Raw genomic sequence first — 18,723 nt, 5'->3', positions numbered from 1 at the left:
ATAAATATATTTTTAAATTATTAATTAATAGTTATGTATTTAATTTAAAAAGTGGATAAGCTATCAAAATTTAATAAAAAAATTAAAATACATATCATGTTGAATGATATAAAATTTTATCATTAAATATTGATAAATTATACATAATTATTAAAAATATATTAATAAAATATTATTATGTGTATCATATATAATAATATATATTATATATACATATAATATATTGTTACTGTTATTATATATATATATATACATACATATATACACTCAACGGGCGATGGAGGCACAGACAAAAGAGATTAGGGTGGGGTAGTGACGGAGCCACGTTATGGCTAGCTGGGGCCTTGGCCCCAGTTGACTTTTTTATTTTTTTATATATATTACTATAGATAATTATAATTTTTATAATTTGGCTTGGGCTAAAATTATAATTTGGCCTTAACTAAAAATCTTTCTTGACTCTGCCACTAGAGTGGGGACGGTGGCAAGTAGCTTTCGATGAGGCGATAGAGGAGAAGTTGAAGTAGATGGGGGCAATGGCCAACGAGAAGCGATCAGTGAGGGCGACGATGACAATGGCGACGGCCAAAAAAGCTGGGGTGATAGGCGAGAGGAGGCAGAGATTGAATAAGAAATGCATTATTAGAAATTAACAAAAATGATGAGGATAAAATGATAAATTGATCAATCAATGTAGCTTATATATAAGCAGTGTTGTGTTTTGCAAAAACTCCCTCTTACCAGCTTTTGCAAAATGCTGTGTAATAATGTTTAAGCGACTTAGGGCTAGTTTAGCTATGCGTTTTGATTAGCAACTTTTAAGTGATATAAAGCTTTTAAGTTAGGTAATGTTTAAGTTATTAACGTACGTGGATAAATGTACTTTTAAACTATTAGTTAATAGTTATGCGTTTGATTTAAAAGAGCTGATAAGATATTAAAATTTGACAAAAAGATAAAAATAGATGTATTGTTAAATAATATAAATAAAATATATAAAAATATTAATTTTTAATAAAAAAATTATAAAATAATGTGTAATGATAAAATTTTACCAAAATTATATATAATTCTTAAAAAAATACTAATGACAATATATATAGTATATGCTAAATATATATTACATATACATATATGTTACATATATATTCTTAAATTAATATGTTACATATATATATATATAGACCCAGAGAGGTAGTAGCGGGTGATGAAGGCTAGAGATGGTAGACGACGATTGACGGAGGAGGAAACGATAGACATGGGAGGTAGAGGCTAGAGGCAGTAGCCAATAGTGACGGTGGAGCTGGAGGCGACGATCGATAGGGGTGGGGACGACAATGGGGAAGAGATAGTCAGACAGTAGGGATGATGACAACGTCAAATGATAGGGGTGATGGCGATGGTCGATGGTGGCAGTTGGAAAGGTTGGGGCAACTGGCGACGAGAGGTAGAGAGACAAAGATTGAAGAAGATAAAGAAGAAGCGTATGGTTGAAAATTAGCAAAATGTATAAGGGTAATATGATAAAATACTTAGTACACATAGCTTATTTTGTTGTAGCATTTTACAAAAGTTATCCCCATAACGTTGATTGAATAGCAAATCAAATACTTTAATCAAATAATTTAGGTAGCTTAAAAGTTATACACCAACTTATAAGCAGTCAAACTGTCCAGTCAAACGAAGTCATAGTTTAAACGCTCGTTTAATGCACCAAAACATCTCATCAATTTTTTCTTAATAGTTTATAAGCTGTATCAATACTGCTAATAAGCGGTCAAACCGATAACCCAAACACCCACCAAGAATCAATACAGCTAATAAGTGGTCAAATCGTATTTTAGCAACTTTTTGGCCGCCAAATTCCAAATTCGCAGGCAAATGAAGCACGCGATCTGGCCATACGCATGGCTTGCTCTCTTCATTTTGTCGACGAGTTCCCACAGTTTCACCGTCTGGGCTTCCGGCGCCGAGCTTGACTCGCATGCCGGGTCACTGACCCAGGAGCTCCTGGAATCGGCGAGAGACCCCGAGTTCTTCGACTGGTTGAAGAGGGTTCGGAGGACAATCCACGTGTACCCGGAACTGGCATTCGAAGAGCACCGGACGAGCCAACTCATTAGAGCGGAGCTCGACTCGTTGGGAATCGAGTACTCGTGGCCGGTGGCCAAGACAGGCGTGGTGGCTACCGTTGGACCCGGGTCGGGGCCCCGATTCGCTCTCCGAGCTGATATGGATGCTCTTCCCGTTCAGGTAGGTCTCTCTTTATACATGAAAGGAAAATGATATTATTGCGTAAAAAAATAGCTTAAAACTTATTGATTGCGTTGTTGAATAGATATAAATTTTAATATTGGGAAATCATTGTGTAGAGTATTGTCCGTGTAAATATTTCAAAGTTTAAATTAGATCTTCATATTCAAAAGAGTTAGTAGTGTTCTTTTTTGGATAGCAGTAACTTATCTTTGAGGAATGAGAGTTGTCTATTGATTATAATTTTTGGCAATGATTGTGAGTGATTAGGAGTTTTGTATGCATGGATTCTCATTGATTGAACAAGAGAGTTTGAATTTTTCATTGCATATCCTTTTTAAATTTTCGGGGTAAGCCAGCCAAACTTTTCATTCCATATTCAGTCCTCTAGGTGTTTGTTGAGTTGTCTCACTGGAAGCCAACATTATTATGACTTTTGAAGGAATTGGTAGAATGGGAGTACAAGAGCAAGAACGATGGTAAAATGCACGCTTGTGGCCATGATGCTCATGTAACAATGCTGCTTGGAGCAGCTAAATTACTTAACCGGAGAAGGGACCAGCTCAAAGTAAGTTTATTGTTATGCAATCTCTCAGAAACATGGAATCCAGAGATAAAAAATACTTCTTTTTATTTTGTTGGGTATTTTGATGTTCTCTGTTTCAACTAGTAAAATTGTTCAAAAAGGAAAACAAATTGTCATTCAGGGCACTGTCACACTCGTCTTCCAACCTGGAGAGGAGTCATATGCCGGTGCTTACCATGTGCTTGAAGAGGGTATCCTCGACGGGGTCGAAGCCATCTTCGGATTACATGTGTGGCCAGCTTTGCCCACTGGTGAAATTGGTTCAAGACCTGGTCTTATCCTCGCAGGTTCTGCCCGGTTTCTGGCAACAGTGGAAGGGAAAGGCGGACATGCTGCTGCACCACATGAAAATAGGGATCCAGTTCTTGCCGCATCCTTTGCAATTCTTGCACTTCAACAGATTGTATCGCGGGAGACGGACCCTCTTGAGCCCAGAGTAATATCTCTTCTTCCAGGACAATTATTGCACTTCAACAAACTCCTCTTTATAGTTTCAATCTTATGTAGGTTGTCACAGTCAGTTTTGTGACGGGCGGTGAGGCAGACAATGTAACTCCAGAGACGGTGAAATTTGGGGGCACTTTTAGAGGCGTGACTCCAGAAGGTCAATCCTACACTCAACAGAGAATCAAAGAGGTATATATTTCTTCAGGAAAAAGCAATGGCTGCAATTGATCTATTTTGGTAGTTCTTGTAAATTGAACAGAGAATCAAATTGTTTTCAAAATCAAATCATAAATTGAACAAAACTTTTAAAGCTTTGTTATTTTCAAATCTTTTATGGCCAGTTACAATCTTTTAAAAATCAGTCTCAAATGTGTTCGAATGTGGCCTTATTTTGCACAGCCGGCACAATGTCTTTTTGGTTTTTGTTTTTTGGGCTAAACAGTAAAACTTCATCTTTGTTCAATTGCTTCTCATATTTCTATCCTATTTTCTAACAGTTATAGTCAGCAACCGCACCATTTTTCCAGTATTGAAATGGATATCTGGACGGATGTATATCAGTAACTGGTTTTCTGGGGCTTCTTTTCCAGCCATTTTCTTTCTGCACATTATCATAATCCTTGGGGAAATTGCTTTCTGAGCAATGGAAGAAATTAAGAATAATCCGTGTTGGTCGCAGATAATTGAATTCCAGGCAAAGCTGCACAGGTGCACTGCTACGGTGGATTTCATGGAGGATAAAATGAGGCCTTATCCGCCAACCGTTAATGATGAAGCGATGTACGGACATGCCAAGAGGGTTGGCGAAGCTCTGCTGGGGGGATCGAATGTGCACGTTCTTCCTCAGTGTATGGGAGCCGAGGATTTCAGCTTCTACTCGCAGAAGATGGCGGCTGCATTCTTCATGGTCGGAATCAAGAATGAAACTCTAAAATCAGATGCGCCACTGCACAGGGGAAACTTCTTTCTGGATGAGGAGGTTCTTCCCATAGGAGCAGCTTTCCATGCTGCTGTTGCCATTTCCTACTTGGATGGCGGCCATGTTGCCACACAACTAGCAACGTAGGGAAATTGGAGATTGTTAAAAATCCCAAAGGCAAATGGGAAATAAATGTTTTGCCTAAACGTAGTTGATATGAGGTGGGTGTGGTGTGCACATAATATGGTATGTCTTGTTCTCTCTAGACTGTGTGAAAAGTAGAGGTGTCAAAAGGGCCGGGCAACCCGCGGGTCGCCCTGCCTAGCCCGTGACGGGTCAGGCTTTGGCCCGGCCCGTTACTGTTCATACGGGCCGGGCCGAGAAGAAATTGGGCCCACGGCCCGGCCCGACCCGGCTAAGGGCCCGGCTCGTGGCCCGTTGGGCCCTTATGGGCCGGGCCCATGAGGCCCTTATGGGCCACTAAGGTTCTTACTCATTTTTTTTTAATTTTGTTATTTTTTAGTAATTATTGATATTGGATACTAAAAAATTTAATTTCATAATATATATAAATAATAACCATCAATTAATTTATTTAAAATTTTTAAGTTAAATTTTTTATATATTTAAATTATAAATAAACATTCTCCTTTTTATATGTATATTATTTTTCATATAAATTCACAAGAAAAATTATAAGGCATATAGAATTTTGTAATATAAAATAATGAAATAATATTTAAAACTTAAGAATTAAGATAGAAAATATTTTAAAAAGAAACAAATTAATTTTTATATATGTAATATTTTGATATTTATATATGTATATATTATATGTATTATTTTTAAAAAATTATTTAAAAAAAAAAAAAAGGGCCCGGCCCGGTCCGCTAGGCCCTGTGGGCTAAGGGCCTGGCCCGGCCCTCTAGCCCATGGGCTGGCCCGGCCCCTTTGTAGGGGGGCCGTGGGCCGGGCCGGGCCCTATCAATGACAAAAGGGCCCGGGCCCGGGCCGGCCCTTTTAGTAAAAAGGCCGGCCCGACCCATTTAAAAAGCCCGTGGACCGACTCGGGCCGGACCGAGCTGGCCCTTTTGACACCTATAGTGAAAAGGTCTCATTAAAGTTATACTATCAATATAATAATATCATGGAATACCATACTGATATTACTCATTAGTTAACATTATCAATATAACTATTAACAATTTTTTTGGTAGAAAATAGTTATTCTTTAATATATTATTAATAAATAAATGTTATCACGATACAAAAACGATAATATTAACTATATTATATTATAATGATAGTAATTAATTGTTTTTTTTTTTGTAAATATAATATTGAAATAATTGATCTCAAATGAGATTTATTATTCTTTTGGTAACCATCTCTTGTGTTCTTCATTTTACCCATAAACTAAGCTGGGACGAGTCTTCAACAAATTGGGAAGAAGAAATAACGAGGGACGCGTAAACAGCTGAAGACAAGTCAAACCCTCCCTCTCGCTTTGTACACATATCTTCTTATAGGTAAGGGACATGGTGCTATGGTCGTCTCCCCCAACCCCCAGGAAGCTGATCGCCACCGTCGGCTGCTTCGTCGCCGGCGCTGCCCTATTCGCCGTCGGAGCCCACCTCTCATTCACCAACGTAGCCCCTCAGCAAGCTCGCACCAAAGCCCGCAACGACTTCATCAAGGACCGCCTCCGAAAGCTCCTTGGAGACTGACCTTCTCAAGCTTCCCACCCAGTTGCTTCATCGCAATCCGTTTTTCATTGTTCGTATGGGTATTAACTCATCTGCTTCACGTTTTCGTTCACCGTGCGAACTTATGTGCCGATGCTTGCATTTTTATGGGTTGCGTTTTAATTTGTGTTCGACTGTTAATTTGTATTGGTTTCTTCCGATCAATACGCTCTTTTCTTGCGATGAGGGTAGTGGGTTTTAGCTTTCTTACTTTCGCGAATGTTACTCTAGCGCCCTTGTTTGACAAAACGTCTGAATCACCTAGGACTAGATTTGCGATTTTCTCTCTTTTTTTTTCCTTTACCCAGTCCAGTTGGTTCGTGAACTTCTTTTCTCATATCCAGTCACTTGTTTAACTTAATTTCCAAATGCATTTGGTCTTTTGGAATCAGGTTTCAGGTATAGAAATTGAACCCCACGTTGCAAACTTGATAGGAATTATGTCCCAACCAGTAGCATTTATTTTCCTACAACCAGAAAAAAAAAGAAAAGAATTTATTTTCCTATAACTAAAAAAGTTTGATTAGAATAGTAATTGATGAACTTGTTGTAGTATCTATCTATTTTTGTGATTATATAACAAGAATGTAGATATAAATTGCTGTTATAAACATCCCTCCCTCCTTGTCCTAATCCTCATTCTAAACACCCATGCTTACCTATGTTTGTGTTAATTGGCGTGAAACAAAAAATAGTTGGCCTTGAACTTAGGGCAAACCATGGTTTGTTGTGAATGTTTTCAATCAAATATATTTGGTTTTTGAAATATTTTATGAAACTGAACAACCCACCATTTTGGATGTTAGAACTGGAAAAGGTTGCCAGCAAAAAAGATCTCTTGTACAATTCTTTTTTCTCTATCCCAATTCATCTCCATGTTTGTGTACAATTTGAATTAATAAAATAGTGGATATTTTTACTTTTACATGAAGTTTCTTCAGCATTTTGTATCATACAAATTGCCCATTCCTTTAATTAACAAATACATTACAGATCAGGACCCAATCCCATATTGAGAGTCTACTTTAGAGGTCATGGATATATTATGTGGTTTTAGTTGTCCAAAGGTTAATTTTAGCTAATATTTTTGGGTGAGGACTGTTACCCACTTTGGATAAGGGTTTGTGGTGATACAAGTGGTGTTAAGGTTGACCTAGAATTGCTATCATGTGGGTGTTGGCTAGGAGATTGTTTGAGATCGAGTCAGATTTGTTAGCTTGGTGGGGCGATAGGCTCTAAAGGTGATGGAGGATGTTAGAAACATACAAGAAGCATCCTAAAACTGGTTCTAACTTTTAAGGCCCAAGTGTTGATTTGGATTCTGGAATAAGAATGGCCCTGTTGGGAGCCTTTTTGGGCTCAGTTTTGATGTTTTATGCATTGAGGTATTTTTCTCATTCTGCATAATGTTTCCTAAGGTCTTTTGTTGATTCTGCTTATGTCCTTAGGTTTTATTTATGGTCTTTCCCTAGTTATATTATTATTATTTTCAGTTTTTTTTTCCAAATAGGAAAATGATTTTGGTAATCCTAATAGGAAGAACATTCTAGAGTGTTCAATAATACTATTGTCATCTCTCTTTTTTAGTAGTAAATGGAATAATTAACTATAGTTTTCTCTAAGCATGTTGTGCTGTGTGTCACTGTCACGAGAAGAGCCCTCTGAGCCTATTTTTTTAAAATTTCTGTTGTTGCTATTTACTGTTCTGTTGTTGTAGTTCTTTAGATAGTAATAGCCTCTTATTTTTACTGTTGTGAGTTCTAGAAGAAGGTAGTTTCTGCCATGTGCAGAGATGGAGTAGGGCCCACCTGGCAAGAGAATCTGTCCTCCCAGACACTGGGGGTATATCTACCTACACAAACGAGAGAAATGATAAGAATGAAAATCGGAATTCCTATTGTTCTCCCATCAAATTCTTAGGTCTCTCTCTCTGTTCTCTCTCCCGTTCTTCCTTCTAATTGCTCTCACTCTTCTTTTCTCTCTATTAATGCTTCTTGTTCAGGTATTGGGTTCTCCTAATTCATATCGGAATTGGGAGATAGAATATTGTCAGACTAGGCTATGACAATCTTGGTATCAGAGCATCGGTTCTTGGCCGAGGTTGTAAAATTGGTGTAATGATGGAAGGAACCCGCATGAAGAATTTTGAGACATAGTTGTAGCAAGTCAGCTCAACTGTGTCGGAATTCCAGGGAAGGATTGACCATCTGGAGATTCGAGGGAAAAGGAACCATGCGGCGATCTTAGCGATGGATTGCAAGCTGGAAGGTTTGTTGGAAGGATGGAGTAGAGATTGGAAGGGTCCATGACGAGGCTACAAGAGGACATGGGGGCGCAGATGCAGCAGTTTATGCTCATGTTTGCGTGCCAGAACACGATAAGGATGGCTCCTAACTTTCCCTCACGCGAGAAGGACGACCCCATTTTACCGAGAAGTAGAATGAATAGAAGGGAAGGTACTTTCGAGATTGAGGTAGAGCCTGAGGAAGGGTTAGAGGGAGTTGTGGCCAGAGAAAGGATTGAGCAGCCTCACGGCCGTCCTTCGGGATTTCCCATGCCTTGGATGGAGATACCGGTGTTCGAAGGAACTAACCCTTGATGGTGGTGGAGGAAGTGTGAAAGGTTGTTCAACTGGCATAACATACCCAGAGGATAGAGAGTGTTGCTAGCCACCGCTTACTTCAATGAAGTAGTGGATGCTTGGTTTCAGGGGTGCCTTAGTGTGAGGGAAGATTACACATGGGAATAATTTTCTGAAAAAATGTGTGAGTGATTCGGGGAGAGGAGTATGGCAGATACGATAGAAGAGTTCAATAAGCTCAAACAAATAGGGAGCGTTGAGGCTTATTTATAGAAGTTTGAGGAGTTTAGATCATTTATGATATGCCACAACCCACATTTATTAGAGGCTTATTTTGTGTCAAGCTTTCTGAGTGGTCTGAATGAGGAATTACGACCAATGGTCAAAATGATGAGGCCGAGGACGGTGGAGCAAGCCTCTGAAAGCGCCTGATTACAAGAGATGTCTGTAGAGGTACTAATGAAGAAGCAGAGGCAACAACAGAGAGGGGTGACTCTGGGAGCCAACCCTGTTGGGGGAAGAAGTTACCACCAAGATGTAGCAAGAGGTAACCAAGGGGTGAAGAGTGTAGGCGGATCGAGCTTTGTTCCTTATGGGGAACAATTAAGGGAACAAAGGAGGTTGGCTAGCCTTTGTTTCCGATGTGGTGACAAATACCACCCAAGGTAGCCTTGTAAGAGGCAGATTCTCTTGTTAGAAGGGGATGAAGAGGAGAACCTAAAAGAGGAAACAGAAGGAGACAACGGGGAAGACAGAGCAGAGGACAATGGAGAGATCTCCATTCACGCTTTGAACGGAGTAACTAATAACAGGATCATTAAGGTGGAGTGGCACTTTAAGGGCAACGACCTCATGATCTTAATAGATAGTGGGAGTACCCACAACTTTTTGGATGAAAACACAACAAAGAGACTGAAGTGCCAACTAACAGGGACCCCACCTTTGAGTGTGATAGTGGCTAATGGCTAATGGGTGTTAAGCAAATTGGCCTGCAATGGCTTTTGCTAGGAGATGCAAGGAGAAAAATTCGAAACAGATTTGAGACTACTGTAGCTAGGGGGCTGTGATGTGGTTTTAGGAGTAGATTGGATGAAAGGGGTTAGCCCCATCAGTTTTGATTTTAATAGAATGGAAGTATTATTTGAGAAGGAGGGAAGGAAGATGACATTGTTCGAGGGAAAAGAGGTGGGAATGTGCAAAATGATATTCGAGAAGAGACTGCAAAGGGTGATCAAAGGGAAATGGGGACGGTTGGCACACCTCTTTTTGATTGTGGCAGTTGAGAAGGTCCAGCACTGCAAGGGGAGATATACCTAACGGTGAGTGCACCCCAAGGGAGGCCCGATCAGGTACATCACTTAAACCTCCTTAATAAACTGCTATTTGAGTATGAGGATCTCTTCCTTGAACCCTAATCACTCCCTCCTACTCGAGTGCATGACCACTCTATCAACTTAAAACCACACATTGAGCTTGTTAACATTAGAGCTTACCGTTACCCTCTACTCTAGAAAAATGAAATTGAAAAAATGGTAAGGGAAATGCTAAAACAAGCCATCATCAGACCAAGCCAAAGTCCCTTTGCTTCCCCTGTCCTATTGGTTAAAAAGAAAGATGGGACATGGCGGTTTTGTGTGGATTATCGCCAATTAAATGCTATAACCATCAAAGATAAATTCCGTATACCCTTGGTAGAAGATCTTTTGGATGAACTACACAATGCTCAATTCTTTTCTAAGCTTGACTTACGCTCGGGTTACCATTAAATCAGGATGAAACCCGAGGATATCCATAAAACAGTCTTTAGAACTCATCATGGGCATTTTGAATTCTTGTTGATGCCCTTTGGACTCACCAATGCCCCAGCCACTTTTCAATCCCTTGTGAACACAATTTTTGAACCCTATCTTTGAAAGTTCATATTGGTATTCTTTGATGACATACTCATTTATAGCCCTTCTTTTGAACTACATCTACTCCACCTTAGAACTACCCTCGATATCCTCTAATCCCACAAGCTATTTATTAAGAAGTCTAAGTGTGCATTTGGTCAAGGGTAAGTGGAATATTTGGGGCACATTATATCCCAGGGAGGAGTGAGTACCGACCCTGGAAGGTGGAGGCCATGGTGTCTTGGCTAAGGCCAAATTTGGTGAGGGCCTTGAGAGGGTGTTTGGGGTTAACTGGGTATTACCGCCGATTTGTGAAGAACTATGGGATAATTACCAAACCTTTAACTGAATTGTTGAAGAAAAGAGGTTTCAGTTGGGGCCCAAAGGCAGAGGAGGCTTTTGAGAAATTGAAAAGGGCCATGAGTAGGGTACGAGTTTTGGGACTGCCAGATTTTGATAAGGTCTTTATCTTGGAAACTGATGCTAGTGGAATTGGAATAGGGGCGGTTTTGGTGTAGGAGGGAAGGCCTCTAGCGTTCCTAAGTCAAGTGCTAAGTCCTAAACACTCGTGGCTCGGCATATATGGGAAGGAGTTCCTAGCAGTATTGATGGCTGTCGACAAGTGGAGGCACTATTTGGAGGGAGGAAAATTTATAATCAAGACTGACCATGAGATTTTGAAGTTCCTATTACAACAAAGACTTCAAACACAACTGCAGAGGAAGGGAATGGCCAAACTCATGGGGCTGGACTACTTTATACAGTATCGAAAGGGAAAAGAAAATATAGCTGCCGATGCACTCTCAATGTGCCATGAAGAGGGGAGTTTTGCAGCCATGATAGAAGTGGTACCCCAGTGGTATCGAGAGGTGATTGATAGTTATGAAGGGGACGAAAAGCTTAAGCCCTTGCTGGAAGGATTAATGTTGGGAGCCGACGTGGGAAATGGGTATACTTTAAACAAAGGGATGCTAAGATATCAAGGAAGGGTAGTGATTGGGGATAAGGTAGACCTGAAGAGGAAGATATTTCAGGCCTTACATGAATCACACCCATGGGAGGGCATTCATGGGGGCAAAACACATACTTGAGGGTGAAGCGGGTTTTTTATTGGCCAAGAATGAAATAAGAGATTAAGGAGCTAATGCAAGCATGTGACACCTGTAAGAGATGCAAGTCAGAAACAGTAGCCTACCTTAGGCTACTACAATGCTTGCCTATTCCTGATCAAGCTTGGTCAAGTATATCTATGGACTTTGTGGAAGGATTGCAGAAGTTAGAAGGCAGGGATAACATCCTAGTAGTGGTGGACAGATTGACTAAGTTTGCCTATTTCATTGGATTAACTCACCCCTATACAACTCAAGAGGTGGCTAGGGTTTTCTTGGATTGGGTGGTTAAGTTGCATGGGACTCCCAAGACCATAATCTCAGATAGAGATCGGATTTTTACCAGCACGATGTGGCAGGAATTGATGAGATCATTGGGAACGAAGTCAAGCATGTCAACTGCTCATCACCCTCAAACGGATGGCTAGACCGAGAGGGTGAACCAAAGTCTTGAGACCTACCTAAGGTGCATCTGCCTAATGTAGCCTAAGGAATGGCACAAATGGCTGGCCTTGACCCAATGGTGGTACAATACTTTCCACCACTCCTCCATTAAGATGACCCCATTTGAGGCCTTATTTGGATGCTAGCCATCTGTTCTGCTTGTGGCAGGAGAAGAATCCAGGGTAGCGTCAGTAGATGATTACTTGCAACGGAGGAAATAGGTAACACAACAACTGAAGCAAGAACTGGCCTCGGCTTAGAACCACATGAAGCAGTTTGCGGACAAGAAGAGGAGCGAGTGAGAGTTTGAAGTGGGAAGCAAAGTATACTTGAGGTTGAGGTATCCTCACCTTAAGTCCATCACTCGGGGAAAGGTGACCAAGCTCAGTCCTAAATACTATGGGCCATTTCCTATAGAAGCCAAGGTGGGGAAGGTGGCATATCGACTACGGTTGCCCGTAGGGTCACTTATTCACCCTATATTTCATGTTTCTCTCCTTGAGAAGGCAGTGGGAGAACAACCAGTGAGTGCTGCTTTACCCTTCATCGCTATGGAGGTTGGACAAGTAGAGGAACCTGAAGTTATTTTGGAGAAGAGAGTGATCTACAAACATGGAGCTCCCCTCATGCAAGTGTTGGTCAAGTGGCAGGGAAAACCCTTGGAAGACAACACCTGGGGGAGTATCTACCGGATCTTCTCAAGCAATTTCTAAGAATGGCTAGTCTCCTTAACATTTCTTGAGGACAAGAAAATTGTTAAGGCAGGGGAAATGTCACGAGAAGAGCTCTCCAAGCCTATTTTTTTAAAAATTTCTGTTGTTGCTATTTACTGTTCTGTTGTTGTAGTTCTTTAGATAGTAATAGCCTCTTATTTTTACTGCTGTAAGTTCTAGAAGAAGGTAGTTACTGCCATGTGCAGAGATGGTTAGAGAATCTCAAGTTTGTTAGAAGAGTAGGGCCCACCTGACAGGAGAATCTCTCCTCTTAGACACTGGGGGTATATCTGCCTACACAAACGAGAGAAATGATATGAATGAAAATTGGAATTCCTATTATTCTCCCCTCCAATTCTTAGTTCTCTCTCTCGTTCTCTCTCTTGTTCTTCCCTCTGATTGCTCTCACTCTTCTTTTCTCTCTGTTACTGCTTCCTGTTCGGGTATTGGGTTCTTGTAATTCATATCGGAATTGGGAGATAGAATATTGTCAGGCTAGGCCATGACAGACACAATTCTAACCCTAGGTGTGTTACCTATGGAACCTTCTGTGTGCTGCCTAGAAGGCCCCCCCCTCCCTCCCCCCCGAGGCACTTCCAAACCCAGTTTCAGCCCCTAAAATTAATTTTTCCAACTTTACCACTAATTTATTCAAATCCTGCTTCTTAATGGGTTGGGTATGTGTTATGGTTTCCCCACCCATACCCAACCCATTGCCATCCCTGCCCTTGTAAAGCAGTGAGTCTCATGATTTGGGAACACCTTTAGACATTGAGCCAAGCATCTTTGTTCAAAAGACTTGAAACTAACATCTTTCTTTTAGATCATCCATTGTGTTTTACTGTTTTTAAATCAGCCATAATGCTATGAGTTTTTCACTGGATGCCCATGCCAAAACTTATGGTTCATTGATTTTTGCTATTCCCCACAGTTGGAGGGACAGTCTAATGATACAGTATGTGATGTCATCTTCTTCAGCAAGAAGACTACACTCCTGTTTGTGCTGCTTTCATCTACAGGGTAGATTTCAAGTTTTCACTCCCTGATTTATTTCATATTAAAGATGGGCAATTTCTAATGTGTTTTTGTAAATGCATGAATAAACTGCAGGGAGTTCAGTTGATGTTACACCAAATCCAAGCACTCAACCCTCTACAACTGTCAATATTACTCGTGAATACAACCGTGTCTTTAACCATATCTGCAGTGAGATATGGCCTGTCATTCATCCTGAAAACTTGTCTTGTGAAAACCCAGACTTAGTGCAAGGGGAAGTCCATGAAGAACAACAGATATTGGTGCCGGTCCTTAAGCCCAGCCGAGAGAGTGCCCAAGAGGCACTTCAGCATGTCAGACCTAGCACCCCTACTCAACTTGCCTCTGCCTATTTTAAACAGAGTGAAGACGCTTTCCATCTATGCATCCTACTCCATGATAGTGCACGCCGTGCTCGTTTCCTTTACCATGATATACATTACCTTCTCCACAGTCTTCCCCTAGATTCGGATCCTAACTCCCTCTCTGAATCTCAATGTGAGAAGGCTTTCGACACTTTCCTTCAATTTGATTACCTTGACAACCCCTTCCCAGACCCCAATTCCCTCAACTTCGAAAACATGCACTGCTTCTCCCCACTGAATGAACGTCATAACCGGCTTGCCAAGTCCGCCTCTAGGGCCGACCTCCTTTGTTGTCCTGCCTCTTGCTTCATTTGTTTCAAAGGTACTGTTCTTGGTGTGTACATATGTTCTGTGGCCATAGATTCTCATGCTTTCATTCCTTTGTTGCAGGACCATTACTCTCTGTAATCCCTTTCAAGATTGCTAAAAAGGAGCAGGCCCATCTGCCACAGCTTGATGCTGCTGCCAAGGGCACATACTTCCTGCACAATCACCTCAAAACAATTGAAATTTTGGTTAAACATTTGTATGATTCTGTTGAAAGTGATAAAAATCTTGTTCGGCTTGGATTAAAAATAGGCAGGGACAGGTATCTCATCAGTGAGGTTGCAAAACAGCTTCAGAAGGACCATCGTATTTTCTTTAGTGACCTTATGAGTTTTGAGAAACACCTATGTATATGCTTTGGTGAAATCAACAGTGATAGATCTCTCCTCCTTGAAGAGATCAGTCTTCATCAGTCACATTCTCTCTAACAAATTTGCTGCATGAACTGGTGAGTTATTTATTACTATTTATAGCATGTTTCTATTTTATTTATATTGTTTGGTACATTCTTACTGCCTCTAAGGAAGGACTGAAGATAAACTTTTGAATTAGCCTCCTCTAGTGGTTTTTTAAATGATTGTTGCTATGTTTATATCTTCATGACCTAAATATATTTGTATATATTTGATAGAGTTAATTACACCAATGCTAACTGAACTTTGCACTCGGTTACTACTTGGTAACTGAATTTTAAAATGTTACCCATTACTTATATTTCAAAAGCATTTCTTATCCCTCACTCGTTAGCTCATTGTTGGTTGGGGCTAATGGTTATGCACACGTGTCAAACGGAAAACACACGTGATGTTGATGTGGCAAACAGTAAAAGTCATAGGCTGATTGTGTATTAACTGCCAATCAGAAGCTGCCACGTGTCACAACCCCAAATCCCCATAAAACCCTTTCTCCTCCCCCCCCCCCCCCTTCTCTCTCTCTCGCCTTTGGTTGTCGCTTGTGTCTACTACCCTCCTTCAAGCCACCGTTGCACCTGCCATCGTTCGCCTCCGATGCAAATGCTGCCGCCGCTGCCTCCATCGACATTCGCCGCCATCAGCGGCGGTGGCTGCATTTCAACTACAGTGAACATCGATGGAGGCGGCAACAACGACATCTGTGTTGGAGGTGAATGGTGGCTAGAAAGAAGGTAGCAAACGCGGGTGACAACAAGAGGTGAGAGAGAGAGAGAGAGAGAGTGGGGGGGGGGGGGAATTTGAGGTTGTGTCATGTGGCAGCTTATGATTGGCAGTTAATACACAATCGGCCTATGACTTTTACTATTTGCCACATCAGCACCATGTGTGTTTTCCGTTTGACACGTGTGCATAGCCGTTAGCCCCAACCAACGGTGAGCTAACGAGTGAGGGATGAGAAACGCTTTTGAAAGATGAGTGAGTAACGGGTAACATTTTAAAGTTTAGTTACCAAGTAGTAACCGAATGCAAAGTTTAGTTAGTATTGGTATAATTAACTCATATTTGATAGAAATGTAAGTTTAATAAAAATGTAGAAGCTCAAAGATATGGAGGCACACCTTAGAGTATAGAGGTTTTAAGTTAAGTAGATTGAAAACTGAATATATGGAATGTAAATTTAGTAAAAATATAAGTATCAATGGTATTATGGTAAAATCGAAAAATCAAGTAGTTAAGAAAATATTAGTTTAGATATCTTGGAGCAATTATCCAAAAAAACAGGGAGATTAATGAGGATGTTACGACAAGATTTAGGCATTTTGCATTTTATGTATAGTAAGATTCTATTAAAGCTAAAAATAAATTTTTACAAGACTAGCTTTGTTTTATGTCATAGAATGTTGGGCAGTAAAATAGCATGTGCAAAATATGAGCATACTGGAGATGATGTTAAGATGGATGAATGGCTATACAAGAAAAGATAAAACTAAAAATGAGTTATTTGTAATAAGGTTGAAGTAACTTATATTGAAGATAAGATGCCTAAGACTCGATTAGAATGCTTTGGTCATGTGAGAATCAGTAGAGGCTTTCCTGTGAAGAGTAGATGGAAAGGAACAACTATCTAGCAAAAGAGGTATAGGAATTCCACATAAATCATTCTCCATAAATTACATAATTAGCTAATACCTTGTATTGAATGGTTGGGACTAGACATGTCAAATGGGTTGTGCAAAGACTGCATGACCTATTTTTTTGAGCCAATCCACACTGTGCTGCTGTGCCAGCATGTTCCATTTGGTCCCTTTTTTGAAAAAACAATTCTTTATAAACAAAAAAAAAATGTTTTAATTAAAAAACAATGTTTAAATAAACTCCCTAGACCACAGGCCTTTTTAGGAGCTTCTTTGGCAGTCCATATGTGGTCTGAATACCCACAAACAAACAAACAAAGAATGTGATTTTGAGGTACTTGATGGCAATTGACTGATTTCCAGTGGACTTGATGTGCATAACTAGTTTGTCTTGTAGGCTCTGCAGGTGGTTTTGTTTTCTCAACTTTGGAAACTCTTGATACCCTGGATAAATTCTCATGAGTAGGAAAAAAATATATCTTCCTCTAGAATATTTTGTCGTAATTGTGCATTATACAAAAGGGATGAAACTTTAAACTAGACAAAATCATTAGGTATGCACCTTTTTTGTGTTTGTCATATATTTAGTACAGTGGAAAGGAAAAAAATAGTGGCAATCCATTTGAATGTACTTGTAGTTAAATTACTTGTACATTTTTGTGACTAGATAGGTATAGTTGACCAAGGATTTTGGTATTGAGAGTTATGAGCTTCATAATTATTAGAATTTATAGAAGTATGCTTCATCAAATAAAGGCTTAAGTATTAATACGGAAGTAAAATTTAATGCACATTAATATGTTTTTGCTTTGGACCATCGAAATGAATGAATATTTATAGCTTTGCTAGTTTAATTTTTTATCAATAAAAAATTGTTGGAAAGAACCTGAAAATCATTCCTTCAGTTATCTTTAGGATATATTTTTGCCCAAAAAATTAGTAGTTGTTCAATAAAACCCTGAAAGCAATATGTTTAACAGTATATAGTGGTCGACAGTCAAATCTTCTAGGTTCTGTAAACAATTTTGCATGCCTTCTGATGGGCGTAACAAACACGTGCAAACTGAATCCTGTGTAATTTTCATCTTGGCTTCCTACAATACCATGCCAATTCCTCTTCTTTCACTGACGTCACGCATAAACTTTTTTACTCTCTTTTATATTCTTATTATTTGTTTTCCCAACGATCTGTGAATGCTTTAGACTTTTAACATCTCCTTTTGTATCGCCTCACCTGACTCATCATATTGAGTTGGAAGGATGCTTATTGTCTTGAATAGTATTCACATTTCAATTTTCCTATTTGGTTTGTGTAGATAAGGTTGTATTTTACTTTCATTCGCAATCCTTGCTCCATGCTGACCCCATTTTCGTCACTTTTTTTTTTCTCGTTTCAGTGAGCTAGAGAACCTCAGTGGTATATCTAATTGGCCTATGTTGTTGCTCTGGAGCATAAGTTGAGGTTCCAATAATGCATTGCCCAGGCTTGAAAGATGGTGGCCGGGCCATCGCCAAAACCGCCACATACTTTGAAAATAGAACCCACCCAATGGAAGGAATTGGGAATTACTTATTGCTAAGACAGCGGGATATTCATATCTTCGTCAAATTCAAGTGAAACCGACAGATGAACTTTGTTTCTTTACGAACATTGTGGTGAAATCTTAATTTGTATGCACCCAAGCTATTTGATGTAGCTAAAAGGAAGCTTGTATGGTTGTAATTGCTGCAAATATTAGTTTTCAGCTGAAGACTTATGAATTGAATTGTGAAAATAAATAAATAAAGGGAATAGTTATATAGAATTTGAAACTATCCAACTATACATTATCAAGTGCAAGACTGGGGTAGCAATATTGTAAATTCTAAGTTTTTATTTGTCAAGATTTTGAAATAATAAAAATAGATTGAGATATTATTTAAATTTTTGTGCATTATAATCAATTCTTTAAATTCTAAGTTTGTGTTTCGTAACTTTTTTACTTGTCAACATTATCTAGACAATAAAAATAATTTGGGTATTTAAGAGTTTTTACAGTTTTCTTTACTAAATTAAAATTTTAGATAATGCATTTTTTTTTAAAAAAAAATTCCTCTTTCTAAAAGTTTAATTTTTTACATAAAAATAAAAGTTAAAAATTTTATAGAAAAATTAAAGATAAAAAAACCAAATAAGCTGCCCCTTAAGATCCTATCCCTTTTTTTTTTTTTTGATTTCTCTTCCGCACCTCATTTAACTTCTATTCGGTAACCCTAAACA

The 18,723-nt window shown here is 39.4% G+C and overlaps 3 protein-coding genes across 6 annotated transcripts; all 3 read left to right on the top strand.

Annotated features, from left to right (window-relative positions):
* Positions 1 to 1,029: 1,029 nt before the first annotated feature.
* LOC127789536 (IAA-amino acid hydrolase ILR1-like 3) lies at positions 1,030 to 4,470 on the top strand. Its single transcript, XM_052318428.1, has 5 exons — positions 1,030 to 2,253; positions 2,696 to 2,821; positions 2,961 to 3,275; positions 3,347 to 3,475; positions 3,966 to 4,470. The coding sequence occupies exons 1-5, from the start codon at positions 1,882 to 1,884 to the stop codon at positions 4,350 to 4,352; spliced, it is 1,329 nt and encodes a 442-aa protein (XP_052174388.1). The 5' UTR covers positions 1,030 to 1,881; the 3' UTR covers positions 4,353 to 4,470.
* A 1,166-nt stretch (positions 4,471 to 5,636) lies between these two features.
* LOC127790404 (uncharacterized) lies at positions 5,637 to 18,268 on the top strand. Of its 4 annotated transcripts, none has more exons than XM_052319916.1 (5): positions 5,637 to 5,981; positions 13,621 to 13,709; positions 13,800 to 14,411; positions 14,480 to 14,864; positions 17,861 to 18,268. In XM_052319916.1, exon 1 carries the CDS (start codon positions 5,744 to 5,746, stop codon positions 5,930 to 5,932), a length of 189 nt encoding a protein of 62 aa, XP_052175876.1. In that variant the 5' UTR covers positions 5,637 to 5,743; the 3' UTR covers positions 5,933 to 5,981; positions 13,621 to 13,709; positions 13,800 to 14,411; positions 14,480 to 14,864; positions 17,861 to 18,268. The 4 variants fall into 4 exon arrangements, with proteins under 4 accessions (XP_052175876.1, XP_052175877.1, XP_052175878.1 ...); XM_052319915.1 differs by having other exon boundaries at positions 5,641 to 5,991; XM_052319917.1 differs by lacking the exon at positions 13,621 to 13,709 and having other exon boundaries at positions 5,639 to 5,991.
* On the top strand, positions 13,556 to 14,844 carry LOC127790161 (UPF0496 protein At3g19330-like). The gene is made up of 3 exons (XM_052319458.1): positions 13,556 to 13,685; positions 13,800 to 14,411; positions 14,480 to 14,844. The coding sequence occupies exons 1-3, from the start codon at positions 13,556 to 13,558 to the stop codon at positions 14,842 to 14,844; spliced, it is 1,107 nt and encodes a 368-aa protein (XP_052175418.1).
* Positions 18,269 to 18,723: the final 455 nt, after the last annotated feature.

The sequence above is a fragment of the Diospyros lotus genome, chromosome 14 (assembly GCF_014633365.1).
Source record: "Diospyros lotus cultivar Yz01 chromosome 14, ASM1463336v1, whole genome shotgun sequence".
Classification (NCBI taxonomy): Eukaryota; Viridiplantae; Streptophyta; class Magnoliopsida; order Ericales; family Ebenaceae; genus Diospyros; species Diospyros lotus.
This window is presented reverse-complemented; position numbering and strand designations above follow the sequence as displayed.